This window comes from Entelurus aequoreus, linkage group LG21 (assembly GCF_033978785.1).
Source record: "Entelurus aequoreus isolate RoL-2023_Sb linkage group LG21, RoL_Eaeq_v1.1, whole genome shotgun sequence".
In the NCBI taxonomy this organism is placed as follows: domain Eukaryota; kingdom Metazoa; phylum Chordata; class Actinopteri; order Syngnathiformes; family Syngnathidae; genus Entelurus; species Entelurus aequoreus.
Genome location: NC_084751.1, coordinates 531,152 through 556,962, shown reverse-complemented (window position 1 = coordinate 556,962; position 25,811 = coordinate 531,152). Strand labels below are relative to the sequence as shown.

At 36.3% G+C, this 25,811-nt stretch overlaps 1 protein-coding gene across 1 annotated transcript; it reads right to left on the bottom strand.

Annotated features, from left to right (window-relative positions):
* Positions 1–15,921: 15,921 nt before the first annotated feature.
* LOC133638821 (ribonuclease P protein subunit p30-like) lies at positions 15,922–24,128 on the bottom strand. The gene is made up of 12 exons (XM_062031798.1): positions 23,995–24,128; positions 23,455–23,513; positions 23,339–23,395; positions 21,264–21,329; positions 18,632–18,703; positions 18,458–18,547; positions 18,212–18,328; positions 18,111–18,140; positions 16,668–16,705; positions 16,517–16,596; positions 16,350–16,436; positions 15,922–16,276 (listed from the first exon to the last, which is right to left on the bottom strand). The coding sequence occupies exons 1-12, from the start codon at positions 24,074–24,076 to the stop codon at positions 16,230–16,232; spliced, it is 825 nt and encodes a 274-aa protein (XP_061887782.1). The 5' UTR covers positions 24,077–24,128; the 3' UTR covers positions 15,922–16,229.
* Positions 24,129–25,811: the final 1,683 nt, after the last annotated feature.

Here is a 25,811-nt window from a genome sequence, read left to right as displayed (position 1 = left end):
TTTTATACTGTTTTCTTAATGTTCATACTTTTTTCTTCTTTTTCATGCTTTTTTCTTCTTTTTCATAATTGTTTCTTCTTTTTAATACTTCTTTCTTAATTGTCATACTTTTTTCTTCTTTTTCATACTTATCTCTTAATGTTCATACTTTTTTCTTCTTATTCATACTTCTTTTTTTAAATTTTCATATTTTATTTTATTTTTGATACTTCTTTTCTTCTACTTCATACTTCTTTCTTAATTTTCATACTTTTTTCTTCTTTTTCATACTTTTTTTTAAATTTTCATGTTTTCTTCTTCTTTTTCATACTTTTTTTAAATTTTATTTATTTCTTCTTTTCCATACTTGCTTTCTTGTTTTTCATACTTGTTTTCTTCTTTTTTATACTGGTTTTCTTAAAGTTCATACTTTTTTCTTCTTTTTCATGCTTTTTTTTCTTTTTCATAATTGTTTCTTCTTTTTAATACTTCTTTCTTAAGTGTCATACTTTTTTCTTCTTTTTCATACTTATTTCTTAATGTTTGTACTTTTTTCTTCTTTTTCCATACTTCTTTTTTATGTTTCATACTTTTTTCTTCTTTTTCATAATTTTTTATTTTTCATATTTTTTTCTTCTTTTTCATACTTCTTTTTTTTCATACTTGTTTTCTTCTTTTTAATACTTATTTCTTAATTGTCATACTTTTCGCTTCTTGTTCATACTTCTTCCTTAATTTTCATACTTGTTTCTTCTTTTTCATACTTCGTTCTTAATTTTCATATTTTCTTTTCTTTTTCATACTTTTTTTTTTTCATACTTCTTTCTTAATTTGTAATACTTTTCTCTTGATTTTCATTCTTTTTTTCTTTTTTTCCATAGTTTTTTTCTTCTTTTTCATATCCTTTCTTAATTTTCATACTTTGTCCTTCTTTGTTATACTTTGTTCTTCTTCTTATTATTTTTTTCTTTTTCATAGTTGTTTTCTTCTTAAAATACTTTGTTCTTCTTCTATATATATTTTTATTTTTCATACTTATTTTCTTCTTTTTAATACTTTTTTCTTAATTTTTATACTTTTTTCTTCTTTTTCATACTTCTTTCTTAATTGTATTTATTTATTTATTTTCAAAGTTGTTTTCTTATTTTTCCTACTTGTTTCTTCTTTTTCATACTTTTGTCTTGTTTTTCATACTTCGTTCTTAATTTTCCTACTTTGTCCTTTTTTTTATTCACTTTTTCTACTTCATATTTTTTCTTTTTCATACTTGTTTTCTTGTTTTTCAAACTTTGTTCTTCTTCTTCATATTATTTTTTCATTTTCACACTTGTTTTCTTCATTTTCACACTTGTTTTCTTCATTTTCACACTTGTTGTCTTCTTTTTCACACTTGTTGTCTTCTTTTTCATGCTTCTTTCTTAATTTTCATATTTTTTTCTTAATGTTCATGCTTTGTTCTTCTTTTGTATATTTTTGTTTTTCTATTTTCTTTTTCTTTTTTCATACTTTGTTCTTAACTTTCTTCCTTTGTTCTTCTTTTTCATACTTTTTTCTTCCAACACGTGTTGTTTTGTGTTATTTTTGTGTTAATTTTGGACTCTGCCTGCATCGGGATGACACGACTCCGAGGGCTTTGCCTTCATTCCTGCTTGGGCATATTCCAGGTGAGCTTGCAGGTGCAAATCTTGTACAGGATCTTTCGGCAGGTGTGACAGGTGAGAGGAGTGCAGAGCAGGTGAAAAGGAGGTGAGAGGAGGCACCTGTCGCTTGATTTGTGGAACAACACATCAACGCTAACATGTTTGAACACACAACATGAGGACATGAAGAGCCTTCATGGTTCAAACCTTTGTGCCGTGTTTCCATGGCAACCAAAAGTGTTAACGTGCTGCAAGTGTTGCTGAATAAATGTGCTCATTAAAAAGAGAGGCGTTAATCAAATGCCGCTAATTGATCTTTAAGCAGAATTCTCTTCACTTCTCAAACTCAACTGACAAAAGGTCTCACACCTTTTCTCTTTATAAGCGTTCATTACACACACACACACACTCGCACACACACACACGCACGCACACTCACACACACACATGCACACACACACACACACTCACACACACACACGCACAGTGGGTGAGGATGTTGGAAAGGAAATGAATAAAGTTTAATTAGCGTGTTAAAATGTGTGAACTTTAAAAAAGTATTTTTCAAACATTGAATTAGATTTTTTTTACTGCGGTCTAATAGTACACTGCAAGTATTATGACAAATTAGTAGTAGTAGTATTAGTGATGGTAATTGTTGTAGTATTATTACACAAGTGATATGACTGTCAAAAATAGTGTTACTAGTAGTAGTGTAGTGATAGTCATTATTGTAGTACTATTACACTATAAGTGATATGACTGTTAAAAGTAGTGTTACTAGTAGTAGTGTAGTGATAGTCATTATTGTAGTACTATTACACTATAAGTGATATGACTGTTAAAAGTAGTAGTAGTATTAAAAGTAGTAGTAATAGTAGTAGTGACTGTAATTGTTATAGTAATATTACACTATCAGTGATAGTAATTGTTGTTGTAGTAGTAGTAGAAGTAGTAGTGACAGTAATTTTTGTAGTATTATTACACTACAAGTGATATATGACTGTTTAAAGTAGTAGTAGTAGTAGTAGTAGTGATAGTAATTGTTTAGTAGTAGTAGTAGTAGTGACAGTAATTTTTGTAGTATTATTACACAAGTGATATATGACTGTTTAAAATAGTAGTAGTAGTAGTAGTTATAGTAATTGTTTAGTAGTAGTAGTAGCAGTGACAGTAATTTTTGTACTATTATTACACTACAAGTGATATATGACTGTTTAAAGTAGTAGTAGTAGTAGTGATAGTAATTGTTTAGTAGTAGTAGTAGTAGTGACAGTAATTTTAGTAGTATTATTACACTACAAGTGATATATGACTGTTTAAAGTAGTAGTAGTAGTAGTGATAGTAATTGTTTAGTAGTAGTAGTAGTAGTGACAGTAATTTTAGTAGTATTATTACACTACAAGTGATATATGACTGTTTAAAGTAGTAGTAGTAGTAGTAGTGATAGTAATTGTTTAGTAGTAGTAGTAGTGACAGTAATTTTTGTACTATTATTACACTACAAGTGATATATGACTGTTTAAAGTAGAAGTAGTAGTAGTAGTAGTTGTAGTAGTAGTAATAGTAATAAAAGTAGTAGTAGTAGTAGTGATAGTAATTGTTGTTGTAGTAGTAGTAGTAGTAGTAGTGATAGTAATTGTTGTTGTAGTAGTAGTAGTAGTAGTAGTAGTAGTGATAGTAATTGTTGTTGTAGTAGTAGTAGTAGTGGTAGTAATGGTTGTAGTAGTAGTAGTAGTAGTAGGGATAGTAATTGTAGTAGTATTAGTGATAGTAATGGTTGTAGTAGTAGTAGTAGTAGTAATTGTAGTAGTAGTAGTGATAGTTATGGTTGTAGTAGTAGTAGTAGTGATAGTAATTTTTGTAGTGTTAGTAGTAGTAGTGAAAGTAATGGTTGTAGTAGTAGTAGTGATAGTAATTGTAGTAGTAGTAGTGATAGTAATGGTTGTAGTTGTAGTAGTAGTAGTAGTAGTGATAGTAATTGTAGTAGTAGTAGTGATAGTAATTGTTGTAGTAGTAGTAGTAGTACTAGTAGTGATAGTAATTGTTGTAATTGTTGTAGTAGTAGTAGTAATTATTGTAGTAGTATGTAGCTTTTCTTCTCTTCATGTTCAGAACAAAACAACAAAACAAAACATTGATAAACTTGAATATTTATTTTGCCTTTAAAGTATTGGAAATGAATAACAAACTCACACACACACACACACGCACGCACACACACACACACACACACACACACACACACACACACACACACACACACATTCTTGTATTTAATACCTACTTGAGACCTGAGAAAAAGCCTCCCTCTTTAGGACCAGCCTTTCTAGATGTATAAAGCTGTGTATTTACAACATGAATAATATATGTACATATTATGTAAATATAAAAAAGGTAAGCTTTTAGTTAAATTTTTTTATTTTGTGTTTGTAATTGTTTTTTAATCTTCATTATTTACTTCAAGTTATTACAGAATGTCTCTATATACATATTTTTTTATAAAATAAATAAAGGGAGAGCACTTCAAATTTTTACACACACTTGTTATTTCATATGTTGACCAGAGGGTGGGGCACTTTTAAAAGCGACACACGGTCAATTTGAAAAATCCCTCCTTTTTGGGACCACCGTCATGTTGATAGATGTCACCAGCAGGGGGTGCACATGAGACATTCTCTATTAGATGTAATGCTTTTACGGATTGGGACCAGTTTTCATATGGAAGCTACTTTTCCTTGTTGATGTCTCAAGAAGGGTAGAAATACAAGAACACACACACACACTCACACACACACACACACACACTCTCTCTCTCTCTCTCTCTCGCTCTCTCTCTCTCTCCCTCTCACACACACACTAGAATTCTGCTGACTTTGCAAGGTGAGCACAAAAGGTTTTGAAGACGTGTCATTGGTCACACTCTGACATTTGCGTTCAAGTGCAGAGGCCATAAAGGAGTGCTGCACTTAATGTGGAATATATATTTAATTTTAATTAATGTGGAATATTTATTTCATTTTTTTAAATTAATGTGGAATATATATTTATTTAATTCATCTGGAATATATATTTCATTTCAATTAATGCGGAATACATATTTATTTAATTAATCTGGACTATATATTTAATTTGAATTTATGCGCAATATTTATTTCATTTTAATTAATGTGGAATATATATTTCATTTGAATGTATGTGGAATATATATTTCATTTTAATTCATGTGGAATATATATTTCATTTTAATTAATGTGGAATATATATTTCATTTGAATGTATGTGGAATATATATTTCATTTTAATTCATGTGGATTATATATTTCATTTTAATTCATGTGGAATATTTATTTCATTTTTTTAAATTAATTTGGAATATATATTTATTTAATTCATCTGGAATATATATTTAATTTGAATTTATGCGGAATATATATTTCATTGTAATTAATGTGGAATATATATTTCATTTGAATTTATGTGGAATATATATTTCATTTTAATTCATGTGGAATATATATTTCATTTTAATTCATGTGGAATTAATATTTCATTTTAATTCATGTGGAATATATATTTCATTTCAATTAATGTGGAATATATATTTCATTTTTATCAATCTGGAATTTATATTTAATTGTAATTTATGTGGAATATATATTTCATTTTAATTCATGTGGAATATATATTTCAATTTGATTCATGTGGAATATATATTTCACATTATAATTCATGTGAAATATTTATTTCATTTTAATTCATGTGGAATATATATTTCATTTGAATTTATGTGGAATATATATTTCATTTTAATTCATGTGGATTATATATTTCATTTTAATTCATGTGGAATATTTATTTAATTTTTTAAAATTAATTTGGAAAATATATTTATTTAATTAATCTGGAATATATATTTAATTTGAATTTATGCGGAATATATATTTCATTTTAATTAATGTGGAATATATATTTCATTTGAATTTATGTGGAATATATATTTCATTTTAATTAATGTGGAATATATATTTCATTTTAATTCATGTGGAATTAATATTTCATTTTAATTCATGTGGAATATATATTTCATTTCAATTAATGTGGAATATATATTTCATTTTTATCAATCTGGAATTTATATTTAATTGTAATTTATGTGAAATATATATTTCATTTTAATTCATGTGGAATATATATTTCAATTTAATTCATGTGGAATATATATTTCACATTATAATTCATGTGAAATATATATTTCATTTTAGTTAATGTGAAACATAGCTTTCATTTTAACTAATGAGGAATATATATTATTATATATATTTAATTCATGTGGAATATATACTGTACATAAATACATACATGTATAATACAATCAAACATGCATATATACATATATACATGCAAAAATAACATACATACATAGAAATATACAAATATACATACATATCAGTGATGTGCAGTCACTGGAGGCATGGAAAGCCATCATGGAAAGAAAAAAAAGAAAAAAATTAAAAAAATTAAATTGTTATATGTATCCAATGTATCCAGTGATTATACTATTAAGTTATTTTCCATTTAACTTCACCAGTTTTAGATTATTTGTATTCAAAATCGCTGAATTTTCACATTTGCCGTTCAAATACTGAGAAGAGACTTGCGGTGAGTCAGCAGCCAGTTGAGGCACGTCACTGAGTTGAGCCTCACCGTGGATTGCGCAATGACTCGGCTAACTGCTGGCCTGCTGTGCAGTGAGACCGTATTGCTATATGAATTATATTATACATTTCCATAGTTTAGTTAGCTGAGGTATATAATGTACAGTGTATTTTCTCAACAACTGTATGTGTGTAACGTATTTCTTGTGCTGAGCAATCATAAAACTGCTGCGAAGACGCACTGGGTGAGGCTCGCAATAATCCCGCCTCATGGTGGTAGAGAGCGGTTGTGATCCCAGAGATCATTCTTGTGACTACTCGGCTGCAGAAGAAGTGACAACAAGCAGCAACAGTTAGCAGCGATCGTTTATTTTTTCCTCTTGCCTGGACTATTAACATGGAGGATTACATATCTAAAATAAAACAGTTTTCTAAACTGGACATTCAATCAAAGCAATAGGTAATAATTAAAGGAAGATCTCCATCGAGACAGAGAGACTTTTAAAACTGAAGAAAGATAAGGAAGACTTCTATAAACAAGTTATCGATGCTTTTGTTCAAAAGGAGCTGCGCATGGACTTCATTTATAAGTAAAGGTAAGACCATAATAAAGTTTTTTTCTTTTATTAAAAGGTGCTTTTTTGTGTGCTACAGTTTGTATGTGTAAAGTTAAAGTTAAATTAAAGTACCAATGATTGTGTGGTGAAATGTGTCCTCTGCATTTGACCCATCCCCTTGTTCACCCCCTGGGAGGTGAGGGCAGCAGTGGGCAGCAGCGGCGCCGCACCCGGGAATCATTTTTGGTGATTTAACCCCCAATTCCAACCCTTGATGCTGTGTGCCAAGCAGGGAAGAATGCTGGTATGAGCTTTTAAACATAACCCGTTAACTGCTGCCAATCAAATGGTGAATAAGATACTCTTTAGGGTTCATATGTTTGTAAATCTGACTGTGATGAAGTCAGTGCCTCACCAGCCATGAACCTCACCGCACGTCACTGATACATACACATATGTTCATACACATATATACATACATATATATACATATATATATATATATATATATACATACATATAAACATACATACATACATACATACATACATACATACATACATACCTGTACATACATACATATATACATACAGTATATACATACATACATACATACATATATATACATACACATATACATATATACATACATACATACATACAAACAATGCAGTAAAATAAATCAAATGGAAACTAGTAAAAGCATCATGTGCTACAATATCAGTGGAGTAGCTGGAGAGAGAGGTGCATGATGGGAAAAGCTTCTTAGTCTGGTCACACGACCTTGACGCCTGAGAGGACACGTGGTGGTTGAGGAAATATGATAATATCAATAAAATCATTTCTTCCAGACGGAGATGGACGACGGCGAGACGTTAATAAAATCCAAGATGGCTGATATGATCAAGCATGAAGTACATTACAAAGGTAATGTGACTTTCCCACCACTTCTTTCATTACCCAAAACACTGAAGTGTGGCAATTTATGAGGCCACTTCCTGGCCCTAATAGAAGGCTTCAGCTGTTACTAATGGACTAATAGACGCCATCTTGGAATGATGGACCACAGAGGAGACCCAGACAAGTTGGACACTAAATGTACGAGGCCACTTCCTGGCTGTAATAGAAGTTAACAAGAAGGTAACAAATACAGGAATGTGTGTGTGTGTGTGTGTGTGTGTGTGTGTGTGTGTGTGTGTGTGTGTGTGTGTGTGTGTGTGTGTGTGTGTGTGTGTGTGTGTGTGTGTGTGTGTGTGTGTGTGTGTGTGTGTGTGTGTGTGTGTGTGTGTGTGTGTGCGTGTGTGTGAGGAAAAGTACCTTCCATATGAGGACCGGTGAACAAGTGCGGACCGAAATCGTGGTCCCACTACGGAAAACCATTGCATCTAATAGAGAACCAAAATACTAGAGTCTGTGAACATTGCTCCAAAGTCATGAATTTTTTTGTTGATTTAATGTGCATACAAAAGTAAACATTGACGGGTGCAAAGGCAGCAATATATGATAAAACAAGATGGCAGCTAAAGAAGGACTTCCCGAGTCATCCCCGGAAAAAACCCGCCAGGTGAACAGCTGACTTTTGTCATCATTTTGCCAAGTCAAATTCCGAATATTATTATAATATTGCCAAAATTGTAAAGTTTTCTTATAAAATTGCGACTTTCGTCGAGTAAAATTACGACTCTATTCATAGAATTGCCAAAATGTTAAGCTTTTCTTGTGAAATTGCGACTGTTATTGAGTAAAATTTCAACTTTTGTCATTATGTTGCACAAACGTTCAGTTTTTCTTGTAAAATTTTGACTTGCGTTGAGTAAAATAAGGACTTTTATCATAACACTAGAGGTAGGCATTTTTCGGAGGTCTCAAGAAGGTAAAAATACAGGAGTGCGTGTGCGTGTGCGTGTGCGTGTGCGTGTGTGTGTGCGTGTGTGTGTGCGTGTGTGTGTGTGTGTGTGTGTGTGTGTGTGTGTGTGTGTGTGTGTGTGTGTGTGAGGTTGTGAACTCGTAAAGGGTCAACAAACACTTTCTGTTTCTGTCCTTTTCTCCATTTTTGTTCTGTGACTTGTGTCATTGTCTTCGTCTTAGCTGGACCCCTCTTGAGCCCCCATCCATCACTCAGCTACTCAAGCAACACATTACTACTTGCCCTGCACACACACACACACACACACACACACACACACACACACACACACACACACACACACAGACACACACTGACTTGCTATTAGCAAGCTTCTCTGCTTCATTGCCACCTGGTAATGACGCTCTGCTGAGTGTGTGTGTGTGTGTGTGTGTGTGTGTGTGTGTGTGTGTGTGTGTGTGTGTGTGTGTGTGTGTGTGTGTGTGTGTGTGTGTGTGTGTGTGTGTGTGTGTGTGTGTGTGTGTGTGTGTGTTGACCAGTTGGCAGTTGGTTAGTGTCATGTTTGACATGTGTTAAATCTACACAAAGCATTGCTACCTGAAAACACACACACACACACCACCTCCGGCGTGTGTGTGTGTGTGCATGTGTGTGTGTGTGTGTCTGTGTGTGAGCGGACACGTTTGCTAGCGTTAGCTGTCGCAAGCTCACTAGCCCAGCTTGTAGCAGCCCTAAGTGGCCTACAAGCCACGGTGAACCGGTTGAGACGCATAATAGATTCAGCCCTTCAGCTAGTCCTACACCCCAGTCTACTGGGCACCACACCTTAGTCATCACCCGGAACATACAGCTTAGTAAACCAGCCATAATTAAGAGTATTCCCGGGGCCAGAGCACCTGACATTGAGGCTAGTCTTAGGGTTCTAACTCGCAACAGGCCGCATAAACAAGTACGACAGGTGAATCGCACCACTGGCTACGCCAACATAGTTGCACACGTCGGCTCCAATGACACTAGGATGAGACCGTCAGAGACTTGAACTAAGACTTGTGATCTTGCTAGAAAGATGTCCATGAGAGGTATAGCAGATTAGTCTCGCTTAACCGGGAAGGCGTCATCACTCTACCTAGGAACATAGATTACTGTTTGAGTCACACTTGACTAACTACACTAGAGCAAGCTCGGACACAGGCAATTAGAGTGTCCAGTTAGTACAAGGGAGAGTCAGTTAAACTAGAACTAACCAGCGCCGGGCTGGACAATTCCTGCAATGTAGCATTTCTGGTACAATAATACACAACTCACATAATCTTTTTTTCTGTAATGACTATGACAGAGGTGGACGTGCATTCTACTGAGGTGGCAAATTATGACGCCTTCAATCGATCGCAGCACCAAGCAAATCATCTGAAGATCCCCATCATATCAATTCCTAGAAGGGATCGAAATTATTTAAGGCGCACTACACAAAATAAACGTAACGTTAACTACTAAGGATACCATTAACAAAAATGCCTCAAAACAGCCCGCTACCTATAATATAGGCTTTTTAAACTTCAGATCATTGTCTCCCAAAATGTTATTAGTTAATGAGGTCATTAAAGACAACAATTTTAACATAATTGGTCTTAGTGAAACTTGACTATAACCAGATTAATTGTTCCCGCTTCACGAGGCATTTCCTCTTAACTATACGAGTGCACATATTGCCTGTCCCCTTAAAAAGGGTGAAGGGGGTTGCACTAATATCCAATGAAAACCTTAACCTTACCCCTAACCTTAGGAATAAATATAAATCATTTGATGTGCTTACTTACTATTGTCAGGAGGTGTCGGTGAAGAAACCCAAGATGCAGAGATGGCAAGCTTGTTGCAGGAAAACATGATTTTAATGTCCAAAGGAAATGCAGGAAAACAGGATTCAGGAACCAGGAACCAGGAAACAGGATACAAGATACGAGGAACCAGGAGACCGCCAACCGCAAACAGCTAACAATCCTCAAGCAGGAAGGGTGAGGCAGGTATAAATAGTAGCCGGATTGGCAATTGCCACCAGGTGTGCCAGGCTGCCAATCAGGGACAGGTGAGGGCTGAGGGAGACGTGCAGGAAATAGAACCAAAATAAGAGCGCTGACTGGCTGTTATCTACCATCCCTATTCAGACTTTATCAGTGAATTTTCAGAGTTTGTCACTGATCTTGTGACGCACGCAGATAATATAATTATAAGGGGGGTTTTTAATATCCATATGAATACCCTTGCATATATATATATATATATATATATATATATATATATATATATATATATATATATATATATATATATATATATATATATATATATATATATATATATATCGCACATAATGTTACACACAGGTAAACACGATGCAGGACTGCTTATATCAGACATGATATCACACACAAGTAAACACGTTGCAGGACTGCTTCTATCGCATATGATATCACACACAAGTAAACACGCTGCAGGACTGCTTGTATCGCACGTGATATCACACACAAGTAAACACGCTGCAGGATTGCTTGTATCGCACATGATATCACACACAAGTAAACACGTTGCAGGACTGCTTGTATCGCACATGATATCCCAGACAAGTAAACACCTGCAGTACTGCTTGTATGATATCACACATTTTACATGCGAGCACATATCTTTACATGCTTGTATTTTAAGGATATGGTACAGTATCGCTACTTATGACTGTAGACCACCAAGTCCGACCTGGAAGCGTGTTTATGTCACATGGTTGCAAGCAACAATAATCGGCTCGGTCCCTGAACGCATCATTCCTAATCATCGTCATCTTCATGTTGACGAGACAAATCGTAAATCTTTGTTCATTTTGTGAGTCCATAGGAGATATGATTGACACGTACATGCCTGCAGACATACTTGACCCCGCCTCCTTGCTGGTTGCCATGGTTACCGATGTTTATTAGCTGAGTCAAGTCCGTCGGCTTGACCTCATCTCGTTATTAGCTCGTTAGCTTATTAGGGGCGTAGGGAGGGGGTCATTAAAGACACAAACTGACCACCCTCCAGACATTCTCAACACACTCGCGCACACACACACACACACACACACACACACACACACACACACACACACACGCACGCACACACACACACACAGAGCAGCTGTTCAAGCACGACATTAAAAGTCTTCATTTTTTCCTTTTATAGTGTCGTTAATGTTTTTAGTAGTCTGCTAATGACATCACACACACACACACACACGCACACACACACACACACACACACACACACACACACAGGTAAAACGTGGAGTCGTTACCTTTTAGTGACTCTCGCTGTTGACCTTTAGGACAAATGGAGTGACAGGAAGTTTGATGTCAAACATGAATATTGTCTTCTTACACACAAAGTGTGTCTTTTTAACACACATTTACCTGGAAGTTTTATGTGAGGTGTAACGCAACATTGGAATGTAAGGTGTAACGTAACATTGCAACGTAAGGTGTAGCATAACATTGAGTGTAACATGTAACGTAACATTGCAATGTAAATTGTAATGTAACATTGGAATGTAACGTAACATTGGAATGTAACTTGTAACGTAACATTGGAACGTAACTTGTAACGTAACATTGGAATGTAAGGGGTAACGTAACATTGGAATGTAACGGAACATTGAAATGTAACTTGTAACGTAACATTGGAACGTAAGGTGTAACGCAACATTGGAATGTAAGGTGTAACGTAACATTGGAATGTAACGGATCATTGGAATGTAACTTGTAACGTAACATTGGAATGTAAGGTGTAACGCAACATTGGAATGTAAGGTGTAACGTAACATTGGAAAGTAAGGTGTCATGTAACATTGGAATGTAAGGTGTAACGTAACATTGGAAAGTAAGGTGTCATGTAACATTGGAATGTAAGGTGTAACGTAACATTGGAAAGTAAGGTGTCATGTAACATTGGAATGTAAGGTGTAACGTAACATTGCAATGTAATGTGCAACATAACATTGGAATGTAATGTGTAACGTAACATTGGAATGTAAGGTGTAATGTAACATTGGAATTTAAGGTGTAACATAACATTGGAATTTAACGTGTAACGTAACATTGGAATGTAAGGGGTAACATAACATTGTAATGTAAGGTTTAACGCAACATTGGAATGTAACATGTAACGTAACATTGGAATGTAATTTGTAACGTAACATTGGAATGTAAGGTGTAATGTAACATTGGAATGTAACTTGTAATGTAACATTGGCATGTAAGGTGTAACATAACATTGGAATTTAACGTGTAACGTAACATTGGAATGTAAGGAGTAACATAACATTGGAATGTAAGGTTTAACGCAACATTGGAATGTAACATGTAACGTAACATTGGAATGTAACGCGTAACGTAACATTGGAATGTAACGTGTACCGTAATACTGGAATGTAACGAGTCATGTAACACTGGATTGTAGTGTGTAACTTAACATTGGAATGTAACGTGTGACTTAATATTGGAATGTGACGTGTAACGTAATATTGGAATGTAACGTGTCATGTAACACCGGAATGTAGCGTATAACGTAAGACTGGATTGTAGCGTGTAACTTAACATTGGAATGTAACGTGCAACGTAACATTGGAATGTAAGGGGTAACATAACATTGGAATGTAAGGTTTAACGCAACATTGGAATGTAACATGTAACGTAACATTGGAATGTAATGTGTAACGTAACATTGGAATGTAACGCGTAACGTAACATTAGAATGTAACGTGTACCGTAATACTGGAATGTAACGTGTCATGTAACACTGGATTGTAGCGTGTGACTTAACATTGGAATGTAACGTGTAACGTAACATTGGAATGTAATGTGTAACGTAACACCGGATTGTAGCGTGTAACTTAACATTTGAATGTAACGTGCAACGTAACATTGGAACTTGACGTATAGCGTAACATTGGAATGTAACGTGTAACGTAACAGTGGAATGTAACCTGTGATGCAACAGTGGAATGTAGCGTGTAACGTAACATTGGAATGTAACATGTAACGTTACATTCTCTTTTTTATGTGCAATATGTAAGCTCAGTGTGCAATTTGTGACACAAAAGTGTTTTATTATTTGCACACTTTGCAATCTTTTAGTGTGCAATATGAGTGTAATTAAATTGTTATCATCACCAGACACCACATCATGGCCTAGTGGTTAGAGTGTCCGCCCTGGGACTGGAAGGGTGCGAGTTCAAACCCCGACCGAGTCATACCCAAGACTATAAAAATGGGACCCAATTTAAATTGTTTAATCACCAAAATGATTCCCTAGCGTGACCACTGCTGCTGCTCACTGCTCCCCTCACCTCCCGGGGGGTGAACAAGGGGATGGGTGAAATGCAGAGTATAATTTCACCACACCTAGTGTGTGTGTGACAATCATTGGTACTTTAACTTTTTTAACTTGATCTGTATTACTGTAATCTTTGCTAGTGTTGTCATTGTATTATTATTTTTCATCATGTCATGTTTTTATTACATTTGACCTTTACTGAATGTAAAATATTTACCGCAGCCTTTGGGATGAATAAAGTTCTATCTTCTCCTCTCCTAAACCAAGCCTTTACTTTGTAAATTTTCATCAACAGAACAACTTCTGGGATTCTATCTCTTTTCACACCCTTGATCTCGTTTTAAATAAAACATATATTAATTATTTGAATATTGTGTGAAATGGCGTGATCCGCAGCCTCTCGTTAGTATTGCAATGACCCTCTGCTGCTACCTGCTGGCAAACAGCGTCACTGCAGCATATCTGCCAACATGTCGTAATCGTATCAATAACCTCATTTCCACTCGGACTTCAGACATAATTTCCGGTTTAGCCAATAAAGTTTCAAAATATAAGCCGCTCGAACTTAAATTTTACAGCGGACTGACTTGCTCCAGTTTTAATAATGTCGTGACTACACAATACAAAATGGATCGATTTGACAGAAAAGTACACACTGTGCGTGTTCAAGTGAATTGTACGTAATAAATCAAGCCTACTTGTGGAAAGACTTCAAAAATAGACTTTGCATTCATTAAAAAAAAAGGCAACTAGACTTTCTTTTGGCACTTGCAGACAATTTGTTCAACATTTTTCAGGCGTAATTATTTATTTTTCCATTCTATTTCATTCTTATGTATGACGTTATGTGTATTTTTTTCATAGAGAATGACATGTGCTTTTAATTTGAAGAAGCCCTTATCTCCCGGAAGTGTCGTGACCTATTGAACATTTGAAGTTGCGGTCATCCGGAGGGCAGAACCCACAGACTTGGCGGCAGTTGACAATCAGCCAAGTCCTTATTTTCTTCTTTTTGGTGGGAAACTACCCTTTAATTCATGCTAGCCTCAAGTTTGTCTTCAGGCTAACCGGATGTTAGCTCGGCTCTTTTTCCTGCTCAGTTAGCGTCACTAGCATGCAGTGTGATCGCCGTGTCAAGCGGTGTTTGGAACCGGAAGTGGATGTATGGAGCTGTAAACCGGTGAGGCGTGTGCGTGTGTGCGCGTTGGCGTGAGCTCAAGCAAGTAACTATCGATTAGTAATCGAAGTACTCATCGATTGTGTAGAAGCGGGTCTGTTTGGAGGCGGGACTTCCGGATTCGGATTGTCCAATGGAGTTGCTCCCTACTTTGATTCGAATGACTCGCCAGGAGAAGGACGGACAGGTCAGTGCTGGTTGCCATGGCGACGACCCAAGTGTGTTTCCACCCTAACACTCAGATATAGATAGTCAATCATTTTGGCGCAGGTGTGCGTGTTCCGATCGAGAAGTCCTCCGCTCCCTTGTCCAAGATGTCTGGCAGGAGAACCAGTAAGAGGAGATGGACTTTAGGACTCTTGAGAGCATGTTACCATGACAACAGTCGCCAGCTGTGATGTCGTCGTGTCTTTCAGGGCCACATCAACCACATGATGCCTGGAGGAGGCGGGGCTCCGTGAACACGGGCCAATGAGTGGCGGGGATGGCAGAAGCAGGAAGGTAGCGAGTCAAAGTCTGGCTATGGAGATCCTGGATAACTTAACTCAGCTCCATCCACCGGTCACCATGGCAACATTACCAGCGTTGTCACACTACATAATCCTACCCTGGATGAGAACTCCTGCCTCGTGGTGCACGCCCACACAGCCACATTAGCTCCAAATGTTTTTGAAATTATTTTATTTTTGTAATTTTCAAACTGAAAGCCATTTTGTTGCCATCACTTCCTTTCTTCAGAATAAAACATTTCCTGCAAAGTCATCCTTTATTATGCAAGCGATGGAATGTCACACATTGTATCAAGTCAGTGACTCATAGGAAGAAAAATAAATAAATAGAAACTATCGTAACTCCAGGAAGCTTCTAAAGTTTTAATTTGAAGGGGCTCGGGTCGCCCTGCCTATGATGGCGTCCAATAATGCAATGACGTTCATGTTTTCATGCACTTTCTTCAGCTGGCTTAGCATCCTGCTCGCTGGCGTCCCGTTGTGTCAGTCAGTCTGCTGAGTTTTGCTTCGTTTGGCTGCAGGAACGTCACCTGCTCAGGTAAGAAGACGAGAGCGTCGAAAAAGAACCTTTGAAAAGCGCGTGAATTCTGCGGAGTCACCTACAAGAGGAGGGTAGAGCCCCCTGGTGGCAGGAGGCTTCGCCGCACATCTTTTTGGTCCAAATGATGCCACTCGCCGTCTTCCTGGTTTCTGAGGTGAAAAAAATACCTTGTCTGACACGCCCACACCACTGGCTCCTCCCACTTGGTGTATCTGAGGTGGGACTTTACCTGCGTGAAATAAGACGGACCGACAGATGGAGCTCACCGCGCTCTTGGCGTCTGCGTCCGACAGACCGAACAACGTGCTTCTGAGCGCCGCCTCAGGAAAACGACACACACTTGAGTTTAGGCCAGTAGGCGGAGCCAAAGGGAAGGATACAAGTTGATGATGTCATAGGGTCCTCGCAGGTCCAGAGGCTGAGGAAGTAAACAAAACACGTGTTGTGTAAACACGCGTGTGTGACATGTGTAAGCACGTGTTGTGTAAACACACGTGTGTGACATGTTGTGTAAACACGTAATGTAAACATGTGTTGTGTAAAAGTGTGTGTGACATGTGTATACACATGTGTAAAGGTGTGTGTGACATGTGTAAACACGTGTAAAGTCTTGTGTGACATGTAGTGTAAAGGCGTGCGTGAAATGTGTAAAGGCGTGTGTGACATGTGTAAATATGTGTAACGGCGTGTGTGACATGTGTAAACACATGTGTAAAGGCGTGTGTGACATGTTGTGTAAACATGTGTAAAGGCGTGTGTGACATGTGTAAATATGTGAAAAGGCGTGTGTGAAATGTGTAAACATGTGTAAAGGCGTGTGTGACATGTGTAAACACATGTGTAAAGGTGTGAGTGACATGCGTAAACACGTGTAAAGGTGTGTGTGATATGTGTAAAGGCGTGTGTGACATGTGTAAAGGCATGTGTGACATGTGTAAACATGTGTAAAGGCGTGTGTGACATGTTGTGTAAACACATGTGTAAAGGCATGTGTGACATGTGTAAAAACATGTGTAAAGGCGTGTGTGACATGTTGTGTAAACATGTGTAAAGGCGTGTGTGACGTGTAAACACATGTTGTGTAAAGGCCTGTGTGACATGTTGTGTAAACATGTTGTGTAAAGGCCTGTGTGACATGTTGTGTAAACACATGTGTAAAGGCGTGTGTGACATGTTGTGTAAACACATGTGTAAAGGTGTGTGACATATGTAAACATGTTGTGTAAAGGTGTGTGTGACATGTGTAAACATATGTGTAAAGGTGTGTATGACATGTGTAAAGGCATGTGTGACATGTTGTGTAAACACGTGTAAAGGCGTGTGTGACATGTTGTGTAAACATATGTGTAAAGGCATGTGTGACATGTTGTGAAAACACGTGTAAAGGCGTGTGTGACATGTGTAAACACATGTTGTGTAAAGGCGTGTGTGACATGTGTAAAGGCGTGTGTGACATGTTGTGTAAACAGATGTGTAAAGGCGTGTGTGACGTGTTGTGTAAAGGCATGTGTGACATATGTAAACACATGTGTAAAAGCGTGTGTGACATGTTGTATGAAGGCCTGTGTGTGACATGTTTAAACACATGTGTAAAGGCGTGTGTGATGTGTTGTGTAAACACATGTGTAAAGGCGTGTATGACATGTTGTGTAAACACATGTTGTGTAAAGGCGTGTGTGACATGCTGTGTAAACACATATGTAAAGGTGTGTGTAAACACATGAGTAAAGGTGTGTGTAAACACATGTTGTGTAAAGGCGTGTGTGACATGTGTAAACACGTGTTGTGTAAACCCAAGTCATCAAAGTGAGGACGACACACACCTTGTCAGCTGCACTGGACAACATCACATTCTGAAAGACACGGAGGCGGAGCTTCAGCATCATCATCATCATGATGGCTGGATGACACAGACAGGAAGTACCTTTCCTTTGCACGTCTCCGTCAAGCTAACGGCGTTAGAAATGGTGTAGCGTCTCATGGTGGCGTCTCTGATGGCTGCGGCGTATGACACTTCAAACACCACGCCTCTCTCCACAGCCTACACACACACACACACACACACACACACACACACACACACACACACACACACACACACACACACACGTGCACACACTCAGCATTGTTAGCACTGACAGTTAGCATTACATATGTGTGACTAACTAACCCCCGTGACTGGAGCTCTCTTCAAGAAGAAAGGCAGTTGCTCCGTCACACACAAACTAATCACGTCCACGTCCAGCTGCATGCACGCCGCCTGCAAACAACACAACTAGGTCAGTGTGTGTGTGTGTGTGTGAGTGTGTGTGTGTGTGTGTGTGTGTGTGTGTGTGTCTCTTACATGAAAAACTTTCTCCGTCATTGGCTGGACTGCAATCAAGTCAAAAGTACGATACTCTGCAGCATTTGGCCTCTGAACAACACAACATAACACAGCATGACTTCTTGTTGTGACGTGTGTCTATTTAGCCTCTAAACAACACAACTTCCTGTTGTTATGCGTGTCTATTTGGGCTCCAAACAACACAACATGACTTCCTGTTGTGATGTGTGTCTACTTGGCCTCTAAACAACACAAGGTGACACAACATGACTTTCTGTTGTGGTGTGTGTCTATTTGGCCTCTAAACAACACAACATGACAACATGACTTCCTGTTGTGACGTGTCTATTTGGCCTCTGAACAACACAACATGACAACACAACTTCCTGTTGTGATGTGTGTCTATTTGGCCTCCAAACGACACAACATGACTTCCTGTTGTGATGTGTGTCTATTTGGCCTCCAAACGACACAACATGACTTCCTGTTGTGAAGTGTGTCTATTTGGCCTCCAAACGACACAACATGACTTCCTGTTGTGATGTGTGTCTATTTGGCCTCCAAACGACACAACATGACTTCCTGTTGTGATGTGTGTCTATTTGGCCTCCAAACGACACAACATGACTTCCTGTTGTTATGTGTGTCTATTTGGCCTCCAAACGACACAACATGACTTCCTGTTGTTATGTGTGTCTATTTGGCCTCCAAACGACAACATGACTTCCTGTTGTGATGTGTGTCTATTTGGCCTCCAAACGACACAACATGACTTCCTGTTGTGATGTGTGTCTATTTGGCCTCCAAACGACACAACATGACTTCCTGTTGTGATGTGTGTCTATTTGGCCTCCAAACGACACAACATGACTTCCTGTTGTGATGTGTGTCTATTTGGCCTCCAAACGACACAACATGACTTCCTGTTGTTATGTGTGTCTATTTGGCCTCCAAACGACACAACATGACTTCCTGTTGTGATGTGTGTCTATTTGGCCTCTAAACAACAAAACATGACACAACATGACTTCCTGTTGTGATGTGTCTATTTGGCCTCTAAACAACACAACATGACTTCCTGTTGTGATGTGTGTCTATTTGGCCTCTAAACAACACAACATGACAACATGACTTCCTGTTGTGATGTGTGTCTATTTGGCCTCTAAACAACACAACATGACAACATGACTTCCTGTTGTGACGTGTCTATTTGGCCTCTGAACAACACAACATGACAACACAACTTCCTGTTGTGATGTGTGTCTATTTGGCCTCCAAACGACACAACATGACTTCCTGTTGTGATGTGTGTCTATTTGGCCTCCAAACGACACAACATGACTTCCTGTTGTGAAGTGTGTCTATTTGGCCTCCAAACGACACAACATGACTTCCTGTTGTTATGTGTGTCTATTTGGCCTCCAAACGACACAACATGACTTCCTGTTGTGATGTGTGTCTATTTGGCCTCTAAACAACAAAACATGACACAACATGACTTCCTGTTGTGATGTGTCTATTTGGCCTCTAAACAACGCAACATGACAACATGACTTCCTGTTGTGATGTGTGTCTATTTGGCCTCTAAACAACACAACATGACAACATGACTTCCTGTTGTGATGTGTGTCTATTTGGCCTCCAAACAACACAACATGACAACATGACTTCCTGTTGTGATGTGTCTATTTGGCCTCTAAACAACACAACAAGACAACATGACTTCCTGTTGTGATGTGTGTCTATTTGGCCTCCAAACGACACAACATGACTTCCTGTTGTGATGTGTGTCTATTTGGCCTCTAAACAACAAAACATGACTTCCTGTTGTGATGTGTCTATTTGGCCTCTAAACAACACAACATGACTTCCTGTTGTGATGTGTCTATTTGGCCTCTAAACAACACAACATGACAACATGACTTCCTGTTGTGATGTGTGTCTATTTGGCCTCTAAACAACACAATATGACTTCCTGTTGTGATGTGTGTCTATTTAGCCTCTAAACAACACAACATGACAACATGACTTCCTGTTGTGATGTGTGTCTATTTGGCCTCTAAACAACAAAACATTACTTCCTGTTGTGATGTGTCTATTTGGCCTCTAAACAACACAACATGACAACATGACTTCCTGTTGTGATGTGTGTCTATTTGGCCTCTAAACAACACAACATGACAACATGATTTCCTGTTGTGATGTGTGTCTATTTAGCCTCTAAACAACACCATGACAACATGACTTCCTGTTGTGATGTGTGTCTATTTGGCCTCTAAACAACACAACATGACAACATGACTTCCTGTTGTGATGTGTGTCTATTTGGCCTCCAAACAACACAACATGACAACATGACTTCCAGTTGTGATGTGTGTCTATTTGGCCTCCAAACAACACAACATGACAACATGACTTCCTGTTGTGATGTGTGTCTATTTGGCCTCTAAACAACACAACATGACAACATGACTTCCTGTTGTGATGTGTGTCTATTTGGCCTCCAAACAACACAACATGACAACATGACTTCCTGTTGTGGTGTGTCTATTTGGCCTCCAAACAACACAAGGTGACACAACATGACTTCCTGTTGTGTGTCTTCTTGTATCAATTGTCATGAAATAAAGATAACAGTTGTGATACTTACAAAGTGACACAGGTCCCACATGACCAGCGTCAGTCTGTTGAGCACTCTGATTGGTCCAGAGCGGCCCTGCAACACACACACACACACAATGTCAACAAGGATAGACAATATGTAACACACACACACACACATACACACACACACACACACACACACACGCACAATGTTTTGCTGTTTGGAGGATAAAAAAATAATGATAATAACAAGTGTAAAGATGCTAATATGTATTTACAGTTAGCATCTTCTAATTAGTGCAGTACTCCATCATAAAAATCGTTAAATGCTGTCATTGACTTGTTATTTTTCACAGCATTTCTATTTCTTCCAATCATTTCAGGTCATCTTTGCAAATGGAATAAAAAGTCATGTGATATAATTCAAATCTGTCCATTACAGTTTAAGACTCATTCAGGTGTGCTCTTCAATGTTTCTTATGATGACATTGTCTAGGTGTAAACACTTCCTAACATGGAATGCTGCTTCTAGAATGCTGCATAGATGATGTTTTACACATCTATGCAGCACGTAAATAATCGATATTTGAAGAACAGTCTACATGACTTTATGTAACATACGTAACTAACTAATCGATATTTGGAGAACAGTGTACGTAACCTTATGTAACATACGTAAATAATCTATATTTAAAGAACAGTCGACATGACTTTATGTAATAATCTATATTTGCAGAACAGTCTACATGACTTTATGTAACATACGTAAATAATCGATATTTGAAGAACAGTCGACATGACCTCTATGTAACTTACGTAAATAATCGATATTTGAATAACAGTATACGTGACTTTATGTAACATACGTAAATAATCGATATTTGAAGAACAGTCGACATGACCTCTATGTAACATACGTAAATAATCGATATTTGAATAACAGTATACGTGACTTTATGTAACATACGTAAATAATCGATATTTGAATAACAGTATACGTGACTTTATGTAACATACGTAAATAATCGATATTTGAAGAACAGCCGACATGACCTCTATGTAACATACGTAAATAATCGATATTTGAATAACAGTATACGTGACTTTATGTAACATACGGAAATAATATTTGAACAGTCTACGGGTAACAGGACTTTATGTAACATACGTAAATAATCGATATTTGAACAACAGTCTATGTGACTTTATGTAACATACGTAAATAATCGATATTTGAATAACAGTTTACGTGACTTTATGTAACATACGTAAATAATCAATATTTGAACAATCTACTTGACTTTATGTAACATACGTAAATAATCGATATTTGAAGAACAGTCTACATGACTTTAGGTAACATACGTAAATAATTGCTATTTGAAGAACAGTCTACATAACTTTATGTAACATACGTAAATAATCAATATTTGAAGAACAGTCTACTTGACTTTATGCAACATACGTAAATAATCGATATTTGAAGAACAGTCTACGTGACTATGTAACATACGTAAAAAATCGATATTTGAATAACAGTTTACGTGACTTTATGTAACATACGTAGATAAAAGATATTTGAAGAACAGTCTACATGACTTCATGTAACATACGTAAATAACCGATATTTGAAGAACAGTCTACATGACTTTAGGTAACATACGTAAATAATTGCTATTTGAAGAACAGTCTACATAACTTTATGTAACATACGCAAATAATCAATAATTGAAGAACAGTCTACTTGACTTTATGTAACATACTTAAATAATCAATATTTGTAGAACAGTCTACGTGACTATGTAACATGCGTAAAAAATCGATATTTGAATAACAGTTTACGTGACTTTATGTAACATACGTAGATAATAGATATTTGAAGAACAGTCTAAATGACTTCATGTAACATACGTAAATAATCGATATTTGAAGAACAGTCTACATGACTTTATGTAACATACGTAAATAATCGATATTTGAAGAACAGTCTACATGACTTTATGTAACATACGTAAATAATCGATATTTGAATAACAGTCTACATGACTTTATGTAACATACGTACATAATCGTTACCTGGACCGTAGTTACCTGGACATTAGTTGCCTGTAAGATAGTTACCTGGACAATTGGTAGCTGATCAATAAGCTCGTTGATCGGTTTGGGGGAGGGAATATCCTGCAGAAGAAAAAACATTCATCAGATTGTGTGAGGAAGTGCCAGTGGGCGTGTCTCACCTGTTTCCTTTTGGCCGTGGGTTCAAAAGTATAGTTCACTGCCACTGTGGAAAAACCAACTACAGGAAAATAATGCAAAATATTGATATTATTACTATTAGGCTTCAATGTACTGATTGGATTACAGTGTGTATAAACATGTGTATTAATATCATAATTGTTATTTACTGAAGAGTATACATTCACGATTGAAGAGTGACATGTATTAATATCATAATTGTTATTTACTGAAGAGTATACATTCACGATTGAAGAGTGACATGTATTAATATCATAATTGTTCATTATTGAAATGTATACAAACATATATTAGTATCATAATTGTGAGTTATTGACGTATATACAAATACGCGTATTAATATCATACAAACACATAATTGTGAGATATTGACGCGTTTTCTACCCAAAAAGACTGAATTTGAAATGAATTGTCTGGTTAGCTAAAACTACTTCGCTAGCCAAGCTAACTTTCATAAAAAAGTTACACTCGGTGACTTGAAATAAAGGTATTTTAACACAATTTATATTCGGTGGACTCACGATGAGCTGCAGTGTCAATCAGTCGCTGCATGTTGTTTTTATCTGGCGAGAAAGTCAAGTTTAAATCCATAAAGACAGACATGATGTAGCAATGTGTGCTACCAGATGCTAGCACGCGGATCGCAACAAGCGAAAGGCATTCTGGGAGTTGTGGTTCTTTTAGCCAGTAGCGGCCAGTTACGGGCTGCATCCGCCAGGGGGCAGAACAACATGTCGTGGACCGAATACCGAAAAATAAAAATAAACAAGGGGTGAAAGAGGTAAAAAGGACGAACTGTTTGGATTTATTAGAAGATAAAGAGCGTGTATTAATGTATAGTAAATACAAGGACAAAATAAAAAGAAACTGGAGACAGAGAAGATGAATGTGGCATTGGAGGATACAAATGAATTTGTCCACACTCCTTTTCAAAAGACGGCGCTAATGCTTGTTATCGGCCATTTTAAAGAAAGAAGAAGAAGTTAAAGACGAAGAAGACGAGGTGACGTCATCTTGGCTCAATTTGTTATTTTTATAATCCAAGTTCATTCATGACAAATTTGTGCTATTTGGTTTTACACTGTATGAAAATTTTACCTTTGCAACCTCATTATACTATTAGCTAAGTTTTATATTCATAAATGTAAGTTTCTCAATAACCGACCGGTTTTTTGTTCCCTTAAAAAAGAATTATAACTACTTCAAAACACTCTCTACCTCTAACAACCCAAAAGCTGTGAAAACTATGATGCTGTGTGCCAAATTTGGATTATTTACGGAACTTGTGTGAGCCAAGAATTAAACAAGTTGAAAAACTTATTCGGGTGTTACCATTTAGTGGTCAAATGTGCAGAATATGTACTGTACTATGCAATATACTAATAAAAGTTTCAATCAATCAAAAAAAAAGCCTATGGCTTTACATTTTGTTATATATATATATATATATATATATATATATATATATATATATATATATATATATATATATATATATATATATATATATATATATATATATATATATATATATATATATACATACAGCATATATATATATATATATATATATATATTTATATATATATATACATACAGTATATATATATATATATATATATATATATATATATATATATATATATATATATATGTATATATATATATATATATATATATATATATATATATATATATATATATATATATATATATATATATATATATATATATATATATATATATCATTCTATTTTTGTTACTTTATTGAGTTTACAACCCCTGTTTTGTTTATTATTTCTTGATTGTATGTAAATGTTCATATTATAAATAAAGGTTTATCAAATAAAAATGAAATAACAAGTCCAAGTACATATATATATATATATATATATATATATAGAGAGAGAGAGAGAGAGAGAGAGAGAGAGAGAGAGAGAGAGAGAGAGAGAGAGAGAGAGAGAGAGAGAGAGAGAGAGAGAGAGAGAGAGAGAGAGAGAGAGAGAGAGAGAGAGAGAGAGAGAGAGAGAGAGAGAGAGAGAGAGAGAGAGATAAATGTATAGACCACTATGTAGCCTGTCCTGTTGGTAAAAAGTAAGTTTTCTATGTGTAGGAAGCAGAGAGGTACAAGGAGTCACAGAGAATGAGTTTATGTGGTTTTTACTTCATTTTCAGGTATGTGTAATACTGTAAATGTGCATGTTGTCTTGCTTTTATTTAACACTTTCCCCACGCAGTTCTTTCTTTTGGCCGCTAGTCGGCAGTGTTTACTTTTTGCATCTTATATTGAGTCAACATTGATTATTGATTGATTGATTGAAACTTTTATTAGTAGGTT